The following is a 25755-nucleotide window of genomic DNA, read 5'->3' on the forward strand; positions in this document are numbered from 1 at the left end:
GTGGGGATAGTCTTAGACATATTTTTTATGTAAGACTTGTTAGCTGAGACTGATCCAGAAGTATTTCAGGGACTTACCTAGGGAAAAAGAACTTACCGCATTCATTCCTTGCCCAAAAAACGGCACTATAGCATGAGCTGCATCTCCCAGCAGTACACAGTGAGATTTAAAGTGAAATGAAGAGCACTTTACAGATATCATGGGCTGGGCAGGCAACAGGAAGAAATCTTGCACTAGGAGTTTCCTTCAAAGGAAAATAATCCGAATATAAAGACATCAAATTAGGTATTAAATCCTGCTAAATTCTTTCAGGTTTACTAAATTAACTATCATGAAGTTTTGTTGAAAAACAAGAATGCCAAGAAGAAAACAGAAAAGGGAAAAACTGAAGTTTTTCCAGTCCTAAATTTCCATTATTCTAATTACCTTCTTGGTCTGCAACAATGTTAATCATATTAAAAATAAAAGTTTGGCTGCATTTGAATAATTTAAATATTTCTGTATTATATATTATTAAAACTTTGTTATCATGCACCTGGGCCATGAGATTTTCAAATACAGCAGTGTATTTTAGGTTTCCATAAAAAATTGAGCAAATGCTACTGTGCATTTGATTAGAAGACAATAAACCAAAATTGAAATTAATGTGAATCTTTATGTATTTGGAAATAGATAACAGTAATAAAACTAGCATTTGGGGGATGGGAATAATTTGTTCAAATGGTACAAACTTTAAGTTAGACAGGAAGAATAAATTCAAGAGATTTATTGTACAACATGGTGCTTATGTTAAAAAACAAACAAAAACCCTAATATTTGTAAAGCATCTGTAGAAGTGTTGAGGAAGCTCTAAGTAGACAAATGGTACCTAGCCTCAAGAATCTTAAATCTGGCTGGAAAGGCAAAAGATAGCCATGAAACCAGTTTGAAAGTACACAAGGGCTAATTCTGGTGTGCAGAGATTTCTCTTCACAGTTGGAGAAGGTGGGATCCATAGGGACTAAATTAGTCTCCAGGGAAGAAAGTGACTAGCAATTTTTAAAAGACCTGCTATGGGCCAGCAGTGGGTTATCCCTTTTACATAATTAGCTCATTTAATTTTTCACAAATGCCCCATGGTAGATACCCATTTTAAAGGTGAAACTCAGGGAGGTAAGGGGCAGAAGCAGTGTGAAAATCTTGCTCTGCTATAGACTGAATGTTTATGCTCCCCTAACATTCCTATGTTGGAATCCTAATCTCCAATGTGATGGTATTTGGAGATGGGGCCTTTGGGTGGTGATTAGGTCTTGGCAGTGGACCCCCCATTAGTGGGATTAGTGGTTTTATAAAAGGGACCCCAGAGAGATCCCATGCCCCTTCCAGCTTGTGAAGACACAGCAAAAAGACTGTCATCTATGAACCAAGAAGTGGGGCGTCACCAGACACCGAATCTGCTAGTGCCTTGATCTTACACTTCTCAGCCTTTAGAACTGTGAGCAATACATTTCTGTCATGTATAAGCCACCGAGTCTATGGTAGTTTTATTATGGCTCACTGAACTGACTAAGGCATACTCTCTGTAGCATTGCGCTGCCTTCATGAAGACATCATTGGAGGTGTCTAGAGAGACAACTTAATATGCGCTAAGCCTTGTGCTGAATGATTTATAGACACGATCTCATTTAGTCCTCATAACAACCCTTTGGGATAGGTTCTATCATTTAACAACCTTTTCCCACGAGTGGAATATGGGAAAGCTTACGTGTCTAGTAAGTGTAGGATCCAAGACCTGAGGCTGCCGGATGTATCTGCTGTGCCAAAGATTTGTGTATCTACCAGTAGAAAAAAGTTCAGCCAGTTCCTGTGGCACGCCAAGCCCCAAGGAGCCTGAGGAGCCTGCATAAGATGCACAAAAGCCTCGGGACATTGGTGGCTCATCTTTCCCGGAGGAACTGGCCACGTCAAGGGTGTTTTTCAGAATTCCTGCTCACAGCACAATATCCACTTAGACTTTTGCTCTAATGTAGGTTTCTGTCCAGGTTACTGCATGATCCATCGTGTTTAACCCAAACTGAAATCAGGTGCATAACCTTTATTTGAATTTGGAATAATTAAAACAAATGGAGCAAAAGGCACATCTTGCAACTTACTCTCCAATTAGAGGGATGGCATCCGGAAAGTATTTCTGGAAGAAATCTACCACGTCATTACTGGTTAGAAGTTTTTCAAACTCTTCAAAGGGCATGAACAAAGTACATGTGAATGACTTGTTCTGTGAGAAGAAGAGAAACAGAGTGAAAGGGGATAGGGGGCCAAGTGACGCTGGCACTGTAGGTGGCTCCCGAAATCACAAGACTTCTTGCTGTGACCAGGGAGCTTTTGGAAGGAATGTCCAAGCAGACAGGAAAGGCACTGTCACTTTGTTCCCCTGCTCCCAAAGAAAAGCTCTGCCAAGTCCCAGGGGTGCTCTCCAGCTTCTTTGATTATTCGGACAATTTCTATATTGTAAACTCTCCATTTTCACACAGCAAATACTACACTCTTTTTTCTTTTTCTTTTTTTTTTTTTTTTTGAGATAGAGTCTCACTCTGTTGCCCAGGCTGGAGTGCTGTGGGGCAATCTCAGCTCACCGCAACCTCTGCCTCCCAGGTTCAAGCGATTCTCCTGCCTCGGCCTCCTGAGTAGCTGGGATTACAGGCACCCACCACCACACCCGGCTAATTTTTTGTATTTTTAGTAAAGACGGAGTTTCTCCATGTTGGGCAGGTTGGTCTGGAACTCCTGACTTCAGGTGATCCACCCACCTCGGCCTCCCAAAGTGCTGGGATTACAGGCATGAGCCACCACGCCCAGCCTACAGTCTTTAAATTACTAATAGGTTGGTTAGATTTGACATCTCTTTTTCTTCCTTTTAGGATCGTATTACTAGGCCCTGGACCCCAGGACAGATACCAACAGAAACAAAAAGACCCCAACCAGAGAAACAGCTATATCTACCTAGGAAAAAAGTCTCTAGGGTCTAATGAAAGAAAAGCCATGCTCTCTTTTTTTTTGAAACAGGGTCTTGCTTTGTTGTCCAGGCTGGAATGCAATGGGATGATCACGGCTTACTGCAGCCTCCATCTTCGGGGCTCAAGCAATCCTCCCACCTCAGCCTCCTGAGTAGTTGGGGATGCACGTGTCACCATGCCTGACATTTTTTTCTTTTTTTTTTTTTTTAGTAGAGGCAAGGTCTTGCTATGTTGGCCACATCAGTCTTGAACTCCTGAGCTCAAGCAATCCTCCCGCTTTGGCCTCCCAAAGTGCTGGGATTACAGGTGTGAGCCGCTGCACCCATCCCCGTGCTCTCTTTTGATAATGCATATTCCAATGTACTACAGACCTTAAAGGCTGAATCACTTCCTGATAGATAACCTAAATCTCTTTGGCTTTACTGGAAGGGCTGTTTCCTCCTAAATTGTCTTTAGTGGAGATGACAGGCACCACCACACATAAACTCTTGTTATCCATTCATGTAAGTTAAATCTCCTTTCCAAAGTAAATAATTGGAAATCCTTCAGATTTTTCCTCAGTAATCCCAAAGTTTCAAAGCTATAATCACTAAATGGATTAAACAATGAAGAGATCAATTAGGTATATATATTCTAAGTAAAAATGTAAGTAATAAACAACATTAATTACCAATGCAAAATTACAGTTGATAAAAAATTCTATACTACCATGTTAGGAAGTGCAATCATCATAAAGGTATTTCTAGGCCAAATATGCAGATAATTAGGTTCCATGGCATACTGCAGAAAAAAGAATATATGATTGATTAGTGCATTCATATAGCAAACCTATAAAACGGACTCAGCTTTATAATAGTTTCCACAGTAATTAAAACCAGTAGCATCTACATGATGATACGCACATCTATTGCTACATAAAATAGAAGTTGTCTTAGAAAACACTTTGTGTTCTGTCTTTATAAACTCAACCTTAGGTAGGTTTTTGATACCAGGTATGTTTCAAGATTTCAGAATACGTGCGTGTGTGTGTACATGTAAGGAAAAAGAGAGAGAGAGAGAGAACATCTTATGTTCTCAAATCTTGAATCATAGCTGGTATAATTATACCTGGTATATATGTACACACACATGCACATATCTAGATGTGTACATGTGTGTATATGCACGCGTATATAATGTATGCACATACATTATATATTCATATATATATTTTTTACTTTATCTTTTGCCTTATTTCAGAACTTATCTATACTGGACAGAAAGGTCTTACATTTAAATTTCATGAGCCAAACCAAAATTTTAGAAACAAGCTTCTTATCGTTTGTTTCCTATAACATAAATAATAGAGAAGAGTCTTATCTCTTTAGTGGGTCCTCTGTAATTACTATTAATACAAATAATAGCCTGAATAAGTATTAATTGCTTGGATAGATCAACTGACCCAAAGACCCAAGTGACCCATATTTTTGAAGGTTCCCAGGGGTATTATATACATAGAAATATGCAATCAATTTTCCAATTATTTCAAATTTGTATTATTTTCTACAGATGTTTTGAGAGCACCTTCCATGTATAGCTTACATAGTAAGAATACCGAAAAAACAGCATAGTCTTGGAGCTAACATTTTTACACTTCATCATAGTTATTTGTGTCTTAGGTGAAGGGACTGTGTCTTCCTTGTTTTTTTAGCCTCCGACTCCCAAAGAAAGCCCAACACACAGACACAGAAATGAGTACGTGCATAACTCTTGACCTTACAGTGCAGTCCAATAGGCAAGAGGAATACATATGAAAAGCAATTACTTCGCTTTAACAGTAATACTAGTGGTAGAAAGCCATTTACCCAATCTCTTGCCCCCAACTCCAACCATCAGAAGAGTGCAAGTGTCTATTTCATACATTACATGAAGAACAAAAGAAAAAAAAGACACAAAGAAAAATAGAGAAAGTCTCATAAGCTTGTTTTTGGGCCATGTCAAAATGTTCCCATGTCTGAGTCACATTGCCATGCCTAAACAATGTTCTTAAAAGAGTGGAGACATTTTTCAAAACCATCAATTATTACTATTTATTATGTATACCTAGAAAATAAAGGGCTTTCTTAAATCGACTTTAGCAAGCACAGTTCTTCTTAAGTCTGGAACAATTTTTCAACAGAATTCTGTTATCCTATATCCAGAGTTATCAGATTCTGGGCCATGAGAGCAGAAGCTATCTGGAAACCAGTACAATAAGCACTAAAAAATTAGCAAATACATTTTGACCATGAGGATGAAACAGAAAGGTAATGAAATGTGAAAATATGGATTTTACTGGCTGATATTTAGTATTTAACAACACTGTCCCATATTGACTAGCTATTTTACACTTGTCTGGATTTAAGAGGATAGATTAAATCAGCATCTTAAAAATGTATGCTTTATATGCAAATCAAGTATTTAATGTTGTTTGCATATCCATACTTATAAGCCAATATCCTTATTGTTTCTGTTAGCATTTTTTTCTTAACAAGTTCCTACACTTATTTGCTTATGACAACATGAGAACATTACATACCACTTATTTGCCTCCAGTCACATATGGTTTAACCAGGAAATGAGAAAAACACAATAGAAATCACTTTACAACGATTTTCTAGTCATTTTATTTAATAACTATTATTTGATTTAATCATGGTTATAAGAACACTGGATTGTCAGTATACTGAAGGATTAATCATAAACCTGTTTTTTTCTCCTAAGAGAACATAGACAAACGATATTATTCAAATCCTTTATGTGTTTCCAGTAGGAGAGTTGTAACTTCTCCCTTCCCTTCCCTTCCCTTCCCTTCCCTTCCCTTCCCTTCCCTTCCCTTCCCTTCCCTTCCCTTCCCCTCCCCTCCCTTCCCTTCCCTTCCCCTCCCCTCCCCTCCCCTCCCCTCCCCTCCCCTCCCCTCCCCTCCCCTCCCTTTCCCTTCCTTTCCCTTCCCTTCCCTTCCCTTCCCTTCCCTTCCCTTCCCTTCCCTTCCCTTCCCTTCCCTTCCCTTCCCTTCCCTTCCCTTCCCTTCCCTTCACTTCCCTTCTCAGACAGGATAGGGCTATGTTGCTCAGGATAGAGTGCAGTGGCATGATCTCGGCTCACTGCAGCCTTGACCTCCCGGGCTCAAGCAATCCTTCCACCTCAGCCTCACGAGTAGCTGGGACCACAGGTGTGTGCCACCATCCCTGGCTAATTTTTGTATTTTTTACAAGACAGAGTCTCCCTATGTGGCCCAGGTTGGTCTTGATCTCTTGGGTTCAAGCGATCCTCCTGCCTTGGCCTCCCAAATTGCTGGGATTACAGGCATGAGCCACTGTGCCCAGACTGCTCCTTTCTTTTTCACTCCAGAAAGCATATCAAACAAGGAAGGACTGAGAATTGCGCTGTTAAAAAGATACCCATGCATCCAATTTATTATTCATTACAAAGTTGTTGTGATAGGCCTCAAAATGGATCAAGACATGCTGCTGAGAACCACTGCACTAGAATACGCATTCGCAATCATGGAGCAAGGGTTGTGGGAAGGGGTTGAGAAAGGGCAAGGACTTACATCTCCGTTCTTAGGTGGAATAGTCAACTCCATGTACCCATGAGGAATGTACTGCTGACTGTAATCAAAGCGAGGTTTCTTCATCAGGTGAGATCTGACAGTTGAATAGGCTCCATCACATCCTACAATGAGGTCACAAGTGACATCTTTGGGAACTTTGTCAGATCTGAAAAAAAGAACAAAACATCCAAAAGAAAAATATGTCTAGTGGTGAAAATGATGATGTACCTCTGGGTATGAGAAGTAGTGGCTCCATAGATAACTTAGAAAGCTCACTTTCACATGTTTGACTTGGAGTTTTGAGTTAATAGATGTAACATTTAGATGAAAACACTTGTCCCAGTCATAAGTTTGCTTATGAGAATAGCACAACACCATATTGATTAATAAAGACATGGTAGGCCACAGAAGTGTGACAGGATTTGAGATTTCTGCATGAAGGAGGAGAATCTTGAAAACAGGGCAAGTGTTCCAAGTGTATGAATGAATGTATGAACAACCACAGGATTTTCTAAGAACAATACATTTGGCTTGAGCACAGGTATTAGAAGAAAAGCTTAAGAAAAGAATACAAGGTAGGGAGAGAAAGGAAGGGGAAAAGAAGAGAATCTTGAATGTTAAGATAAAAGATTTTAAAACATTATTCTGGCAAAAGGGAAACTGAAATTATCTATTAGGGGAATGATGTATGAAGAGTTGCAATTTAAGAAAACTTCCTTGGCAGTTTGAAGAGAAGGCAGAATGCCAAAGGGAGCAGAAAACAGGGATGAGGTTATGGCAACACATTATATTACATGAGCAGGAATGAGAGCCGGAAGTACTGTCCTGCAGCTAGAAGGGGGAAGACAGACTCTGAAGCCAGTAGAAAGTAGGAGAGACTGGGGAGTGTTATAGATTTAATGGGAGAGGACAGGGGAAAGAACACATCATGAATGATTCTAATTATTCAGGCATTCGTTCTGGGGAAGTCAGGAATGGGATGTGATTTAGGAGAAGTAGGTGATCAAGGTTTTAGATATGTTTGAGATAATGGCAAGATGTTGCAGCAAGGATGTTTGATGAGAAGTTAACATAAATTGATTTGAGCTTCTATAAGGATTTAGAATGAAGAAAGAGGCTTGGACTGGAAATGTTCATCTTAGAGATGTGGTTGTTGAACCCATGAGTGTGGATCCATAGCATATCGCAAGAGTGGGATATGAGGCTTGGAACCTTAGAGGAAATAGAATCATCCAAGGAAAGGCAGAGAAATAGCACCTGGAAAGAGAACAGGAGGAGAGCAGTGGAGGGTCACGTATATTTGAGAGAGGAGAGAGTTTGAAGCACATTAGAGTCACCAGTGTGGAATACAGTACAGTAGGAAGGTGAGCAAGTGTGAGAATTAAGAATTATAGGCATTGGTGTTCAAATGGCCATCAGGGCCTATTTGCAATCTAAAATTCCTTGAATCTAGAAACTATTTGGATGATCCTTTCAATAATCTTTTAACTCTTTCAAAAGAGCCAAAGAACAAAGTTTGCAGATACAATTCTCCACTCCCAGCTTTCACCTCTGAAGTCCAAAACCTGACCCATAGTTACCCAAGCACTGTGATCATTCCTTCCTCTGGATTACATTTCAACAGCCTGTGGTTAAAGTGCATTTTCACATTGGGGTATTTCTCAGCAGCTGAGGAAATGGAGAAAGAGGCAAACAGAAATGAAATCTCAATTCTTACTTCACTTAATCAAATTGAAATAGTAATTGTTTTCTGGGAACAGTATGGTAGAGAATTTTATTCATAACAATGTAAAAATAAGTTCACTTAAATGGTAATTTGACAACTGTTTGGTAACTATTTCAGTATAATTTGGTAGTGAAACAGATGAATAAAAATCAATTATCCTCATCTCAAAAAGAAAACATCCAGCTGATTCCATTGTGCAAACTCTTGCATTGCTGTAATTATTAGCACCCTGGGAAAGAAGCAAGCATCACATATTTCAGAAGTCGCCTCTAATCCGAGGCTTTGTTGTGACTGGAAATATTCAGTCAAACTCCTTTCCTCATATTACGCATGTCTCTATATCTCTTTTTAGCTAGTTTTCTGGAATTCTGATTGAAGTTGTCACAAATAGAGATTGTTGATTTTAAATCTCTTTGAAATCAAACACTGGAATAGTGAGGGGGAAAATGAGTAAGAAGCTTTGAAACCTCTCAATAAACTGAAACAAATTATTTTCGTAATTTTCTGTTCTGCCTGCTAGCACTCTAGAGAATTGAGTGAATTTCAATTTATGAACTATTAATTATGCCCTTGTTACAACAGTAAAATGTGATTTTGTCCCTATTAATGCTCATGTATTCATCTATAAATATAGCCTATTTATTGTTCTTAAAGGTATAAATCAGAATACAGGTGTTAGAGCTGGAATAGACCTCAGAGATGATTTAGTTCAATATCCTTCATCTTAAAAAGGGAGTAACTAAGATTCTGGAAGTAAAGGTAAAATGCCTGAGATCACACAAAGTGAAAAAATTAAGGACCAAACTCACCAAGTTGTATACATTAATTATGTACAGTTTTTATATGTCAAAAACGTAAATAAAAAGAATGTTGAATTTGAAAAAAATGGGGAAAATAAGGCAGGAGTTCTATTCCTGCTTGTACTTATCTCCTCTCTTCATCTCAATCTTGTCTTATTTTACTCTTTTTTGTTTCAGTTTGATTTGGGGTTTGAAGATTTTAACTTTCTTGCAAAATCTGAGAGACCCTAAACCAAAGAAATTCATCTAGGTATAAGAAGTAGTTTGGCAAATAACTTTGAAGTAATCAGAATTGACCTGATATACCAAGGATATATTTTAGAAACATAACATGTGTTTGTGAAAAAAACTTTTTAAAAAATTATGTTTATTTTCTACATAAGTATATAGTATTTTACATCCTAAATAATTTTTTGTAGAACGTTAGTCCTGGGATATACTCCCTAAAAAAACTGTTCCATTGCCAAAGACTAGAGTAATGTTGAATACTATGTCTTGGGCTGTGCTGCCCTGGTGTCCAGCCACATGTAGTGTTTGAGTGCTTGGAGTGTGGCTATCCTAAATTGAGATGTGTTGCCTGTATTGGATTTTGGCAAATTAGAACAAGTATATATAAAAAGAATGACAGTGAATAACTTTCTGATATTGATTACATATTGAAATAATATTTTGGATATATTAGGTTAAAATATCTTTTTTTTTTTTTTGAGACGGAGTTTCACTCTTGTCGCCCAGGATGGAGTGCAATGGCATGATCTCAGCTCACTGCAGCCTCCGCCTCCAGGATTCCAGAGATTCTCCTGAGTAACTGGGATTACAGGTGCCCACCAACACGCCCAGCTAATTTTTATATTTTTAGTAGAGATAGGGTTTCACCATGTTGACCAGGCTGGTCTCCAACTCCTGGCCTCAGGTGATCCACCCCCTTCGGCCTCCCAAAGTGCTGGGATTACAGGTGTGAGCCACTGCGCCTGGCCTAGGTTAAAATATCTTATTAAAAGTAACACCACCTGCTTCTTTTTTTTTTTTTAACATGGTTAGCATAAATTGGAAAAGTATACACGTGCCTGGTATTTGTGGCCACATGTTGGACTGTGCTGCTCTGGAAGATCCACAATGCAGACCAAGAATATAATAAAAGCCCTGAGAAGTACTATAAGAAAAAAGACTGAAAACTTGTTTGATGCAGGGTTTGTCAAACTTATTTGGCCACACATCCTTTGTCTGTTTGCTTTGGCTTAATAATTATTAACATCTCACAGAATAGTGGATGAACCGTGAAACAATCCCGCATGAAATGCCGACGTAGGGAAATCATGTAGCAACAATGTTTTCAGAGAGGAGGTTGAGCAGTTAGGGAGAAATGAGAATTTACAATTCATTAAATGTGTGGAATGAAAACCTCCCACATCTGATGCCTCGTAAAGAAAGAACCAACTTTATATGCCCAACAAAGTTTAAGAGTGAAGAGATTCAGCGTTCATTTTATTGATGTATTTATGGCATTTATGAAATTGTGTGCCATGCAGCACATTCCTAGTGAAAGACAATTTGGGGAACTTCTGGCATGTACACCAAGATTGTACCTTTCCCATGTTTTAAGTTCCTTAGTATTAGCAGATGTTTTATATATAATATTGGAGGCAGAAGTCATAATAATTAAAAGCATGGGCTTTGGAATAAACAGACTCAAATTTAAATCCAGATTCTACCACTTACTAACAGTGTGATCCAAGCTCTCTAAGCCTCCATTTCACCATCTATAAAATGGAAATGAAAGTAATTTCCCCCTCATAGAGTTGTTGGAAGGGTTATGCAAATCTATGCATGTAAAACACTTAAGATACAGCTTGGTGCTTCGATGAATGTTTGCTATTATTTTTATCTTGATAGATTGAGAGGATTTTTGAAAGACAGTGTCATAGGTCTGCTGTACTGCTTTTTGTAAAAGCTGTTTTGTGGAGTTTTCTTGTTGTTGTTTTGTTTTGATTTTTTAGAGTTGATGTCTTGCTCTGTGGACCAGGGCTGGAATGCAGTGATGCAATTATACTCCTGGGCTCGAGCCATCCTCCCTCGTCAGCCTACCAAGGTGCTGGGATTACAGATGTGAGCCACCGCACCCGGCTGGTTCATTTGCTTTCTTGAGATCAACCTGAATATACCTAGCAAACTGGCTCCACTCCACCCACCTACCCATCCAAAAGGCAGTCTGACAACTATAACTAAAGAAATACAATTAATAATAATAATAAACCCTCTTTCTTGTATCTGGTGAATCAACTAAAGTGAAATTCCTCATAGGCGTCCTCCTCCCAGTTTAATCCCATTAGATTCAGTTACATTCAGTAGATATATTGAGGAGATTATGGAGAAACAAAGATAAATCATGTACAGTCTCTGTTTAAAAATCAGAGTCTACTGGGCTCCATCACGAGGGACTAGTTTAAAAGATAGTAGAAATATTAAGTGGCATGCTTTGCTGGGAATAAATCTGTTTAATACAAATGCTGAAGGGAGGAAAAGCAACTACAGTGTAGGCTTAAACTTAGTAAGGAATACATGGGGTGTGACTGGATCGACTATGCAAACTACAAATTTAATTTGTAATCCAGTGGCTTTTCCATGAATAGGTAGGTTTTTTTTAGTTACACAAATTCACAACTTCAGGGTTCTATTTACACCTTTCTCTTTCTCAACTTTCTATATCCCCTATCTCTCGATTTGTTCTCTTACAAATATCATGAATCTACACTCTACTCTCCAGCCACATTACTATAGCTTTATTCTTGGGCCCTTCTGTGCCCAGAGATTATGGAAATGCCTTGAAGTTTGCAACCCTTTCTCAGTCTTCACACTACGGCTTTTCATCTCTCTAAAAGACAAATCTTTATTATTATCATTATTATTATTATTATTATTATTTTATTGGGATTGAGTCTCGCTCTGTCAGCCAGGCTGGAGTGCAGTGGCATGATCTCAGCTCACTGCAACCTCCACCTCCTGGGTTCAAGCAATTCTCCTGCCTCAGCCTCCCGAGTAGCCGGGATTACAGGCATGTGCCACCACACTCAGCTAATTTTTTTTTCTTTTTGTATTTTTAGTAGATACAGGGTTTCACCATATTGGCCAGGCTGGTCTCAAACTCCTGACCTTGTGATCCACCTGCCTCGGCCTCCCAGTGTGCTGGGATTACAGGCGTGAGCCACCACGCCTGGCCCAAAAGGCAAATCTAATTGTGTCACTTTGCAAATTGTTTGAGTTTATCTGTCGTTCCATTAGAGTGTGAGTTCTTCATCAGCGTGAACACTCATTCACTCAGTGCCTAGGAGACCATAGGGATTCAGTATATGTTGAACAAATGATTTCAATTCAGAGAATTGTCAGTGAAGTGGGTGCTAGCATCTGTAATCCCAGCTTCTCTGGAGTCTGAGGTGGGAGAATCACTTGAGCCAGGAGTTCAAGACCAACCTGGACAACATAGAAAGACTCTGCCTTTTAAAAAAGTGTAAAAAAATTGGTTGTATGTGGTAGCATGTGCCTGTAGTCCCAGCTTCTCGGGTGGCCAAGGTGGGAAGATAGCTTGAGCACAGGATTTCGAAGTTACAGTGAGCCGTGATTGCACCACGGCACATCAGTCTGGGTGACAGCAAGACTTCGTCTCTAAAAACTTTAGGCAATTGATATTTTCAAGAAGGACTTCATTTATTTATTTCTTTTTTTGAGACAGGGTCTCGCTCTGTTGCCCAGGCTGGGAGTGCAGTGGCACAATCACATCACTCATATCTCACTGTAGCCTCGACCTCCCTGGCTCAAGTGATCATTCCGCCTCAGGCTCTTGAGTAGCTGGGACTATAGGTACACGCTTCTACACCCAGCTAATTTTTTATTCTTTGTAGAGATAGGGTCTTTCCATGTTGCCCAGGCTGGTCTCAAATTCCTGGACTCAAGCGATCCCGGCCTCAGCCTTTCAGAGTGCTGGGATTACAGGCATGAGCTATCATACCTAGCTTCAAGAAGGACTTTGTAGTGTACATAGTCTTGCTCTTCGTAACCCATAAAAAGGAGCAGCAAACAAATCCAACAAATCATATGACAAGATTAGTGTCATGTGCTTTACTCAAAATGACAACTGGTGAATCAAACATTAGACTTACCAGTCAATAGATCCTTGTTTAGATTTTCTCTGCTTACAGAAAGAATATACTGCAAGAAAAGTAGAGTAGATACTGTTTGTTTCTGGTGAATGGACAAATATAATTCTAAGTTATTCACTTAGAAATAAAACGTATTTATTATTTAGCAGAGGGTTGCAAGCTTAGTTTTATAACCATTTCGCTAAGTGACCTTTGATTTTTTTGTTTAAAAAAGATCACTTTAAACAAACACATATAATACAATATCCAAGTTTACACTTAGGCTTTTTCAAAGTTTAATACTTTAAAAATCAAATCCTTCTCTTGTAGCTAAAATATAATTTTCATCAAGAGAGTTCTGTTTTAAAAACAAATCATAAATGTAATATTTTCAGCTTAGGTCTCCAAATTTAGCTCTTAGAAAAACTTCAGTCATGACGGTATCACTAGAATCAAAGTGCTATTTCCTGAAGAGACAACATTGAAGGATTTCATTTCAATGTAAAAAGTGTGTGTGTGTGCACGCGCACGTGTGCGCGCGTGTGTGTGTGTGTGTGTTGGTTGTGGCAGGGATGAAGATTGGTAGGAATAGGACCAGTCCTTGCATGGAACTTGTGTTGGTTGTTTCTGACTTTATAGGACAATTCAGCAAAGCTGACCCTCCCTTGAGGCAAGGTAGGCACAGCGCCTATGGGCCTACAATACTTTTTTTTTTTTTTTTGAAACAGAGTCTTGCTCTGTTGCCCAGGTTGGAGTGCAATGGTGAGATCTCAGCTCACTGCAACCTCCACCTTCCGGGTTCAAGTGATTCTCCTGCCTCGGCTTCCCAACTAGCTGGGATTACAGGTGCCTGCCACCACACTCAGCTAATTTTTTTTTTTTTTTGTATTTTTAGTAGAAATGGGGTTTTGCCATGTTGGCCAGCCTGGTCTCGAACTCCTAACCTCAGGTGATCCACCGACCTTGGCCACCCAAAGTGCTGGGATTACAGGGATGAGCCACAGCGCCCGGCCATTTTTTTCCTCCGGATTTAAAAATTAACTAAAATCAAAACATTTTTATGGACTCTTAAAAGTATTGTAAAAATGTTTTGATTTTAGATTATTTTTAAATCAGGAGGAAAAAAGTGGCCAGGCATGGTGGCTTATCCCTGTAATCCCAGCACTTTGTGAGGCTGAGGCAGGCTGATCACTTGAGGTCAGGAGTTTAAGACTAGCCTGGCCAACATGGCGAAACCCCGTCTCTACTAAAAATACAAAAACAAGCCGGGCGTGGTGGCGTGTGCCTGTAGTCACAGGAAGCTGAGGCAGGAGAACTGCTTGAACCCGAGAGGCCTAAGTTGCAGTGAGCCGAGTTCGCGTTACTGCACTTCAGCCTGGATGGCAGAGTGAGTGAGACTCTGTCTAGAAAGAAAGAAGGAAGGAAGGAAGGAAGGAAAGAAAAGTATTATGTAATAAAAAATATGTAATAATAAATCCAGCCTGGATTTTATTAATCTTTATACCAATGAACCCATAAAATCTAATTTTTAATATTTACCATTTTTCTAGAAAAGGAGCCCATGGAGGCCAAAGTGCCCACCTGGGGCCCATTAAAGTCATAATGCAAACTGGTAATTCAGGGTGAATCTATTCTTTAAAACTTTAAAGCATATAATTTTCCAAATTATGGGACATAACAAATATTTTTAACACATATACACTAATTTATAAATCTTCACCTCATCCAAAAATAGAAGTATACATTGGCAGCTAAATCTATACTTGGTGTAAAAATAACTTGGTCAGTGGCAACGACTGAAGAGGAAATTCCGGTCTTTGTATAATTTAAAATGAACAGAAACATCTTCATTCTCTGCCTCAAAGCTAGGTTATTGATAGACTGTATTTCAACAGAAATCAAACTTGCTATTTAAATTATGTTAGGAAACATTCAAATTATAAAGCTTTTTTAATTTTTAATTTTTTTTTAAATTTTTGAGACAGGGTCTTGCTGTTCCCCAGGCTGGAGTGTAGTGGTGTGATCATGGCTCACTGCAGCCTCAACCTCCCGGGCTCAAGCGATCTTCCCACCTTAAGTCTCCCAAGTTGCTGGGACTACAGGCCCATGCCACCATGCCCGGCTAATTTTAAAATTTTTTTATAGATACAGGGTCTTGCCATGTTGCCCAGGCTGGTTTTGAACTCCTGGGCTCAAGCAATCCACCTACCTTGGCCTCCCAAAGTTCTGGGATTACAGGTGTCAGCCACTGTGCTTGGCCCAAATTATGAAGATTAATTTACATGGGGAAAATATTTTCCTTCCACATCAGTCATCTGGGAACTGATAGACTTGTCATCCCTGCAGGAACACCAGAATGTCCCTTTCTAGTCTACTCCATATCTTTGGACAGTGTTATATCATAACCAAATATTTGAGTCGTTCCCATCAAGTCTTACTTCTCCAATATTTAATTCTACAAGATTGGTCTGATGAACAATAAAGAAGAATAAACAAGTCTAGCGCTATAAAGTGGCCTCTATAACCAAAAAGATATAGTAAAACCTAAAAAAGGTTAGATATATCCTTTGGAGATCTGGAAGACATTACTTGTAGTACTGACTACCTCAGACATATTAGAAAAAAAAGTTTATTTTCTCTATTCTCAATACCTTCAAATGAGAATGTTTTCTACTAACGGGGAGCCATTTCTCTATTTTGAGCATAAGAGGTTAGGTTAGGATTAAGAACTGAGGAGCTCTGACCTGCTCTGTATATTAGGGAATATTTTGACAGTTTCCAGGGCAATTTGGGGAGAAGATGGGAGGACCCAGCAAGACAAGAAGAATCTGGACATCACATTGGAGAAAGTTCAAAAGAAAAAACAGCTGAAGGAGGGAGGCCAGGGAAAAGAGTCAGAAAGGATTTTGGAGGTCAAAATTTGCATATTAGAGATTTCTAAATCATTGCCCGTGCCATCCACAACGAGGTCTCTTCATGACCCGTAGGTGTTCAGCAGACTCATGCATCTTTTGAGTGAGTGTTGTCTGTGGGAATTGGTGGAGGAGGTATATTTCAAATCCGGACCACCATGGTACATGGCCAATACCAGGTGAGAGGGAGTGGGGTACCAAGAGGCAAAGGAGGCCAAGAGAAGGTGGGCTCCCCGGGGATGTGAAGAAATCCCGGAGTCATGGGAATGGCTTTGTGCTCCCACAGGCTGTGGAACTGACCAGGTAAAGGAATTTTATGCAGTTCTTAAAGGGCAAGGAGGCCGCCATATTTGACTGAGATATAAAAGTGACGATAAAGAAAAACTGAAGTATGTGGGGCCCCTGTAAATTTTGCATAAACTGAGTTCTTAAGAATTGAGAAGTAGCAGGAATGATGCTGGAGGGGCCGTTTCCTCCTTGTAATGCATTGAAGGCCGCAAAATGGGAACTCACACCAACGCTTTCACTCTCTTGGGGAATGTATGCACGCTCTTTCTCTCTCTCTCTCACACACACTCACACTCACACACACACAGACAAGGTGGTGGGGTGATGGTGTCAGCTCCAAGTCCCTCTCCTCATTTAGCTTTTCTGATATTTGAACCGTATCTTATCTATGGATACATTATTGGTTCAGTCTCTGAAGCGGGGGCGGCTATGATGACTTGGCCTTCCTCAGGACATTCCTTGTTAATACAAGTGAACAGTGAGACGATTACGTTGATTTCACTCTCAACTCAGTGAAAGAAGTAAACACCCGGAAGCTCGTTAGAAATGTAGAACCTCCGCCTCCACCCCAGTCCTAATGAATCGGACTGCATTTTAACAGGATCCCAGGTGAGTTTGAGAAGCACAGGTCTAGTTTCAATGAGAGCTCTGCTGGGGGTCAGAGACTTAGAAGAATATGAATTCTCACTCAGACTCTGCACTTCATAAAAGGAGGCATGGCTGGATAAAAATAAAGGAAGTTGGAGTTTTTCTGTTGTCGATGGATGTTTGGTGCATTCATTCTCTCTCAAGAAACAGAATCAGAAGATCTAATTAGGTAAAATACAAATACATATTTCCCGCTGTTCTGTGTGTTACTGTGTGAAAGATAAGGAAAGCACAGAGCAGGATAATGAGTCTCCTTTTATAAACTCTCCATCTTCATCTGGCTTCTGTTGTTTTAGAAATCATGTAGTACTCAAAGCATTTCTGGATCATTCCATACATTCTATTATAAGCCCAATTTTGAGCAAGAGGGTGAGTTAGGGAAGGGCAACAACATCATGAAACCTTCTAGATTGTTCTTGTACATTATGCTTGACGACAAATAAGATAGTCATCTTCTCTATCTAATTGAAAAGGAGAAAAGAAGGAAAGGCTGTCCCAGGTAGCAGGGCAGCGCAAAGGCAAGAAATGACAAAATAAGAAAAGTAACAGCTAATTCTTCTTGAATGTTTATTCTGGGCTGGGGCTTGTTTTGAGCATCTCCTCTGAATAAACTTGTCAACTAGTATCTGTATTCCTGGAGTCTAGACTGAGCCAAGCAATGTCAGAGATAGGGCTGGAGAGAGAGGGGCCATCAAACAAGAGGCAAGTTCCAGACGTTGATTTCCTTATAATCAATGCACAATGATCTCCGGGGTAAACCTACCTGAGACTTTGTCCCATAGGGAATTGCAGACATTTTTCCTGAAAGAGAGTGGATCATTCTTGCTCTCATGGGAATACCTTGGGATACAATCTGAAATGAAACCAGAAATATTGACTTCAATGACAGTAACATGGCATTATGCAAGAAAGATAGAAGTTGATTTTTAAATGTAATTTCATATATTCTCCAAGAAATTTTAAAAATTGTGAAAGACCATAGAAGCCCAACGTGGTAGAAACTCCTTCAATGAAAATGGTGATCCTGAAGCTTTTAGTTTGCTTTTTTTAATCTTAGATCTTAGAACCGGCTTAAAATTTATCTGATCTAAATCGAATATCACAGATTGAGGAAAGTGATTTGTTGTTACAGAGGTTAAGTGATTTTCTCATCATGACAAAAAGGGAGATTATGAGGAGTAAAACCCAGGGTTCCTAACATTCAATGCAAAGTGTTTTCTTACACATGGCTGCTGCTATTTGGGAGAAAATAATAGGAATGCAAATAGCACTCATATTTGCTTGTATTGTCAGCTCAAAGACACATTGTCACTGAAAGTAGTATCAAGAAAAATACATCTATCATGTCTGTTTATATTACCAAGCTAACATAGACAGTGAAAAGTTCTACAACATTAAGCTCATATGATGAAAATCTACTATAGGCCCACCATTCTTTATCCAAACCCATGGGGCCTGATGGTTTCAGAATTCAGAATTTTTCAATTTTAGAAAGTAGTGTAGTACACATATGCTGGATATCACATAAACCCACCCCATAATCAAACACAAAATTTCTGTAGCAAAACATATTTATGCTAAATGAGATTTTTAAAAGACTACAAAGAGTCTCATGTCAGGTCAGATTTTGCTACTCAATGAGTGATGAGAAGCTTTCTATTTTCAGAGTCTTTTTGGAGTATAGAATTGTAGATAAGATATTACGGGCCTGTGCAATTGAAAAAAAAAAGGAATTTGGCTCCTTTTATCCTGGATGCCATCTTGACTCTCACTTTCTACAGGCAGTGAGGCACCATCCTGTTGAGAACCCAGTATCGGAGGCAATCATCCGTTTGCAGGGTCCCCCTCGGGTGCCTCGAGTGTCCAATGTTCACCCTCTTGCCAAATTTCGAATTTTAAAAGCTTTAGTAGAATGAGTTTTCATGCAGAGATTCTTGGTATTAAATGGTACTTTTTAAGCCAGGATGAAATCAAATCCACGCAATTGTTGAAAAATACCAGGTATTATCTTCTGTAAGAAAGATACATTAAGTACCTGATCTTCCAGGCCAACAGCTTTCAAGGCTTGTCGTCCTCTATGAGAAAGGGCTAAGTTAATGCTTCTTCCACGTGTGAAGGGAGCCACTCGAGTATCTGAGACATTGGAGGCAGACTCCATGTTACGCACACTTTATATCCTAGCTCAGGATGAGCAAAGTTACAGCATCTGAACAACTGGTTCATTCGGAACCAAATTAAAGACCTTCTTAACTCTTCTAAAGAAAATGCTAATAGCAGTAACTTTATATTAAATTAAATTTAGATAGTTGGGTTTTTTTAAACAAAACTAGTTTTTTTAAAAAAAGCGTTTTATTAAAGAAACTTTTTAAGTTCAGAAAATCTAAAGAAAAGTCAAAGAATTAGAACCACATCCTGCAATTCTTTCTTTTTCTTTTTCTTTCTTTCTTTCTTTCCATCTTTCTTTCTTTCTTTCCATCTTTCTTTCTTGCTCTTTCTCTCTTTCTTGCTCTTTCTCCTTTCTTTCTTTCTTTCTTTCTTCCTTCCTTCCTTCCCTTCTTTCCTTCCTTCCTTCCTTATTTCCTTCTTTCTTTCTTTCTTTCTTTCTTTCTTTCTTTCTTTCTTTCTTTCTTTCTTTCTTCCTTTTCTTTCTCTCTCTCTCTCCTCTCTTTCTTTGGGTCTTGCCCTTTCACCCAGGCTGGAGTAACAGTGGCATGATCTCGCCTCACTGCAACCTCCGCCTCCTGGGTTCAAGCAATCCGCCTACCACACACCACCACACCAGGCTAATTTTTGTATTTTTTATAGAGATGGGGTTTTGCCATGTTGCCCAGGCTGGTCTCAAACTCCTGGCCTCAAGCGATCCACGTGCCCTGGCCTCCCAAAGTGCCGGGAGCCACCGTGCCCAGCGTTCATCCTGCTTTTTTCACCATGGACGTACCTTCCCTAGCTTCATATACATCAATTTGGAAATGCCTCTTTGCAAGAAAGCATGCTTGTAATGAGCCAACCTAGAAATTAAAAAAAAATTAAATATTTATCTGATTCCACAAATATAGGGAATTTTTAGCAGCAAAATGAAACATCATGTGAGGCTGTGTTTTACTAGCCTCACATCATGTGTGGTCATATTTTACCAGCCTCATTTATCACATTGATTTACTCAATTTCTGCTGAAAAGTATCAGTGGCAAAAATAGCAATATTTATTCAAGATTAAGTAATATAATTTTAGAAGTAGTTTTTTTTTTTACTTTTTTATAGTGAGGTAATTTTCAAACAGAAAGAACATAAAACATATATATCTTACAGAATAATTAGAAAGCAATTCTTTATAACCTTATATCCCTTATAACCACTACTTTGGTCAAAAAGCAGAATAGCGTCATTCCTCCAAAACTCCCCCCACCTCCTCCTGAGTTACAGTCGCCTTCCTCTCACATAGATGTAAACATTATTCTGACTTTTGTGATAACCCATTCTTGCTTTTTTACATTTTAGCCTTTAGGTATACGTATTTCTAAGCAATATACTTTAATTTTACCCATTAAACATTTTTTTAAGTTTTTTTGTAGAGATGGGGTCTCACTATGTTGCCCAGGCTGGTCTCAAACTCCTGGGCTCGAGAGATTCTCCCACCTTGGCCTCTCAAAGTGCTTGAATTATAGGCATGAGCCACTGTGCCCAGCCATTTACCCATTTTTTAAAACCATATAGTTAGAATCACACTGTGTGTGTGTGTGTGTGTGTGTGTGTGTGTGTTTTGTTTGTTTTTGCATCTTGCTTCTCTAAGGCAACATTGTGGGATTCATTTATATGGTTACATGTAAACTTAAGGTCATCCATTTTTTTTTGTTTCTATATGATTCTTCATTAAATGAAAGATCACAGATTATCTGTCCTACTGTCAAAGGACACTTGAGTTGTTTCTGGTCTGGGAATATGTTAACAATGCTTCAAAGAACATTTTTGTGTGTGTGCAGGAATTCTGGTACATATATGATAACTTTTTTTCAAGGGTTCTATACATGGAAGTGGAATATCTGGTCAAAAGTTTATGTACCGTCACTTTTCTGATGCCAAACTGTTTCAAGAGTTGGTTGTAACACCAGCAGCTTCTGAGAATTTATCTTTGCCAGCACTTGATGTTCTCAAACTTTTCATTATTGTGGAGTGGGAGGGTGGGAGCTGGTAAGTCGGAGAGGAATGTAGTTTTACTTTGCATATGCTTAATTACTAAAGAAGTTGAGCACTTTTTTTTTTTTTTTTTTGAGACAGAGTCTCGCTCTGTCACCCAGGTTGGAGTGCAGTGAGCACTTTTTCATATATTGATTGGCTGTTTGGATCTCCTCTTTCACCAAGTGTCTGTTTAGATCTTTTGCCCATTTTCTATTGGGTTGCCTATCTTTTTTCTTTTCTTTCTTTTTCTTTTTTTTAGTAGTTCATAGAGTCTGAATATAGAGTCTTTGTCATTTTTAAACATTAAAAATATCTTCTTCCATTCTGTGTCTTGCTTCTTAAATGCTATAGTCTATTTAGAGGATGAGAAGCCGTTTATTTTAATGTAACCATATTCATCACTCTTTTATTTTATTATTAATGCAATTACAATTGTCTTTTTATTTTTAATGCAATTACAAATGTCTTGTTCAAGAGATCTTTGCCTATTCTGAGATCATAAAGAATTTTTTCTGATCTATTGTCTTCTTAAAGCTTTAGAGTGTTGCCCTCTCAGTAGCTTTATATAGGCTGTGGTAGTTTACTACCTCATCACTAGCAACTTGTATTTGGTAAAGTCATCTGTATATAATTATCACACTTGAATTTTCAACAGTAGTCAATACTGTTAACTAAACCTTCTGGAAACGTTAACCTTCTCTCATTTTCTGGTTTTCTTCATACGTCTCTGGCCAGTCCCACTTTAACTCTTTCACCATTGCAAAGACGGACAAATATTGGAGTTTCTCAAATCTCCATCCAAGTCTGTCTTCTCCGTCCATGATGATGTGAAAATTTATATTTCCTATCCAGATCTGTTTTTTGAGCTCATGCATGCAAATGTTTAAGTGATACAGCTTCTTGTATGTCTCAAAGCACCTCAAAATCAACAGATCCGAATTGAAACTTGCGATCATCGCTTCCCATCTCATCAATTCTCTCCACATATTCCCTATGTAAGTGAATGATGTGCCATCCATCCAGTTGCTCAAACTAGAAAGCTAGGAGTCACCGTCTCTCCTTGATACTCCATTCCCAGTTCTGCCAGTTCTACCTTACAATGTTTTTCCATCTACCCATCTCTTTTCATTTTCACCTTTCTGCCTCTAGTTATCGGAATCATTATGCTTAACTAATATCAAATTTTCTGTGTATTCTACCAGCATTCATTTTGCCTCTTTCCAATTTATTTTCCACAAGCAGTAATTTAGGGTGATGGTGTAATAGGTCATTTGAACTAATACCTCTACTGAGAGGAAAAGGAGACGCAGAGAGATGACCTGGCATTTGGAGCCATGCCTACAGGCATCTACAAATGCAAGAGAGGCTGAGGACTTCAGTAGAATTTTTGACAGACTCATGAAACTAGAAGTACAAAATTTGGAGTCTGGGACACTCCCGCACCCCTTGCTCAGGAGGGCAGGTTCTGATAAACCCCTTAGGTTTTAGATCAGGACCCTAAACAGGTACATCCCAGGAGAAGGGCAAACTGGAATGAAACCAATGATCCAAGGGCCTGTCTGGAAATCATCTCTAGTCCTGATCAGATTGCATTAATTTTTGATTGCTGGTAATCACAGCCACCCAACAGAAACAAACATAAATCCTCTCTGGAAAAAAAATGACATCACCATAGGCCTCAGATTTTCCCCACATTTTAAAATCTGATCATGTCACCCTTCTGCCCCAGCCTTGCTATCCTTCTTTTAGCCATTGTATTTGCCATGCTGCCCCTTGCTGAGGGGTTTAGCATGTATTATATCCATGGCCAGAAGTGTTATCTTTCTTCTTTACATAGTAAACTTCCATTCATCCTCCAGGTCTCCACTCAGCTTCACTCTCTAAAAAAAGATTTCCTGGGCCACCCTACCTCAAATCCTGCAATTATGAGTTCTCACAGTGCTTTGAACTTTATCTTTGGGGTAAATTGCTTCCTTCCAACTTCATATGTTCAAGTCCTAACCCCCAGTACCGTAAGAATGTGACATTATTTGGAGATAGGATCTTAGTATAGGTAATCAAGTTAAGATGATATCATTAGGGTGGGCCTTAGTCCAATATGACTTGTGTCTTTATAAAAAGGGGAATCAGACATGCATTGAGAAAAGATGATGTGAAGAGACACAGAGAGAAGACTTCCATCTACAAGCCATGGAGAGGGACCCGGAACAGATCTTTCCCTCACAGCTCTCGGAAGGAACCAACCCTGCCAACACCTTGATTTTGGACTTCTAGCACCAGAACTGTGAGACAAGACATTTCTGTTTCTTAAGCTACCTGGTTTGTGGTAATTTATTTATTTTGGCAGGTCTAGCAAACTAATACAAAGAGCTTACAACAACAGAAAATTTACATCTTTAGAGTTATTCTATAATCAATATCTGTCTATCCTTCTAAGCTATCAACAGGTTTTGCTCACCATTTTATTCCTAGCATCTACCATTGTGTTTGTTACATAGTAAGTGCTTCATATATATTTGTTCAGTGTATAAATAATGGTAGAGATTACATTTTTAAGTAAAGTTTGTAACCAAGTGAAGCCAAAATTTATTGAGCCCCTACTAAATATAACTTAATCTGCTAAATTTTAGGGACTCAAAGGTTACCAAGATAAGTCCTTGTGCCCAGTAAACACCCTATCTAGTAAAAAGAGACAAAGGTATAAATGTATCAATGTTTAATGAACCACTTTTGAGTATGGAGGCCCACTTCTTACATTAAAAATTTGCAGATTCTTTTATATTATTTGAATTTCTAACATGGATTGTTTAAAAATATATAATAAATTTAGTCACAAATCATCTACATATACTTTAAAAATAATTATGTGTTTAAGTCATATAATTTTATCCTACTTACTCAAAATTTTGTATGCATGTTATTTCACAGACCCCTTGCAAAATAGCTCTGGGCTCACAGGTAAAAATCAATGTAAAAAACAAAAAGAATAAGTCAAGTTCTAGAAAACACACGTTAAAAAGATTAATTTTTTCTTGACAAATGTGGCAAATTGTATTTTTCAAAGATGGTCATGATGATATCCTTTATCCTACATGCTCTTCTCCAGTGTGATCTTGATGCTCCTTCATCAACACATGGGGTTTATTTCTACAATCTCTTAAATCTAGAAGGGCCTGTGGTAGCTTTGACCAAAAAAATGCGGTAGAAGTTACCCTTGAGCCATTTCCAAGCATAGTCCTTAAATGGTCCAGAAGCTTCTGCTTCTTTCTTTTAGGAAGTCAGTTATCACAAAAGACAACAGGGTCATAAGAGTTGGAATGAAGACACAGGAGGTTCATTTATTAGATTGGTGCAAAAGGAATCACGGTTTTTACCGTTAACCACAATTACTTTTGCATCAACCTAATAGAAATGAGTCTCTCTTACTGAGAAAACAGGTAGGGAGAAAGGCAAGTAGGACACTAAAGCCACAATCTAAACAACAAGTGATCAGTGAAAATCTAATGTAGGGAAATGGCCTAAAAGGAGAGATCCTGGGATTCAGAAGCAAGAAATCCATTCATCCATCTCCTAAAAATTCAACCACAGTAAAGGAGCTACAACATATAATGCTGCAAACAAAGCTCTCAGTGACTGTGTTGGAATAGGATCAGCTCTAAGCCAATGATGGGCCAATGGTCTGGTTGCATGGGTTTGTTATGTTCTTTTTCTTTGATGAAAATTGATTCCAGGATCTCAGAGGAGGAGGGCTGACCAAGGTGGAGATTCTGCCTCAATACTTCTAAGGTTGGCAGATGCCAATTCATACCTTTCCAACGCTTACGTGTTTGCCAACTGAACATGTATTAATTGTTTTTATGGGAGAATAAGGGGTCTCGGGTAGTGTGGGCACAATAAGATTAAATCTAACTTAGGCTCATGAAAATATTAAGTGCTAGAGAAGATGAGGCCTAATGGGATCTCCTACACATTGCTTGTAATTACCTTTTCAAGTTGGATATTCACATATTGAACAAACCAGCAATTCCTCTTAAAGGCATATACACAAGAGAAACTTTTGCTATATGTATATTGGGTGACATGTGCCAGGTTGTTCAGTGTAGTGCCTTTCATAACTAAAATAGACAAACAAAAAAGTGGGGAATATCCAAAATGACTATCAGAGAGGAATGAACGAACACATTATGGCATATTCACACAGTGAAATATGATATGACTATATTAGCAAGACTATAAGTGAAAAAATAAGACTCAGATAATTTTATACTGCATGATACAAAATAAAAACAACCAGGACTAAACTATAGACATATGCAAATATATAATTTTTGAAACACATAAGTAGTATTTATATGTGCATGTACGTACATATGAGATAAATATGTAAATAATATATGATAAAACTATATATAAAAAGGCAAGGGAGTGATAAATAAGATTTGGCATAATGCTTCTAATGGGTGGGGGACAAGTACAGAGTTGATGAAGTCACTGGCACTCTGTCACTTC

The 25755-nt window shown here is 38.7% G+C and overlaps 1 protein-coding gene across 3 annotated transcripts in view; it reads right to left on the reverse strand.

Annotated features, from left to right (window-relative positions):
• KMO (kynurenine 3-monooxygenase) overlaps positions 1–25755 on the reverse strand; it is a 60282-nt gene that overhangs the window by 23550 nt on the left and 10977 nt on the right. For 2 of the 3 annotated variants that reach the window (XM_063707287.1, XM_004028664.5), the window contains exons 2-10: positions 20010–20079; positions 19107–19204; positions 17835–17924; positions 13245–13293; positions 8145–8232; positions 6565–6730; positions 3702–3773; positions 2133–2254; positions 97–244 (exon numbers count right to left, since the gene is read on the reverse strand). In XM_063707287.1, the coding sequence (XP_063563357.1) occupies positions 97–244; positions 2133–2254; positions 3702–3773; positions 6565–6730; positions 8145–8232; positions 13245–13293; positions 17835–17924; positions 19107–19204; positions 20010–20079 (903 nt within the window). The remainder of the gene's footprint in view (positions 1–96; positions 245–2132; positions 2255–3701; positions 3774–6564; positions 6731–8144; positions 8233–13244; positions 13294–17834; positions 17925–19106; positions 19205–20009; positions 20080–25755) is intronic. The other variant, XM_019032211.4, reaches the window with a different exon arrangement.

The sequence above is a fragment of the Gorilla gorilla genome, chromosome 1, assembly GCF_029281585.2.
Source record: "Gorilla gorilla gorilla isolate KB3781 chromosome 1, NHGRI_mGorGor1-v2.1_pri, whole genome shotgun sequence".
Taxonomy (NCBI): Eukaryota; Metazoa; Chordata; class Mammalia; order Primates; family Hominidae; genus Gorilla; species Gorilla gorilla.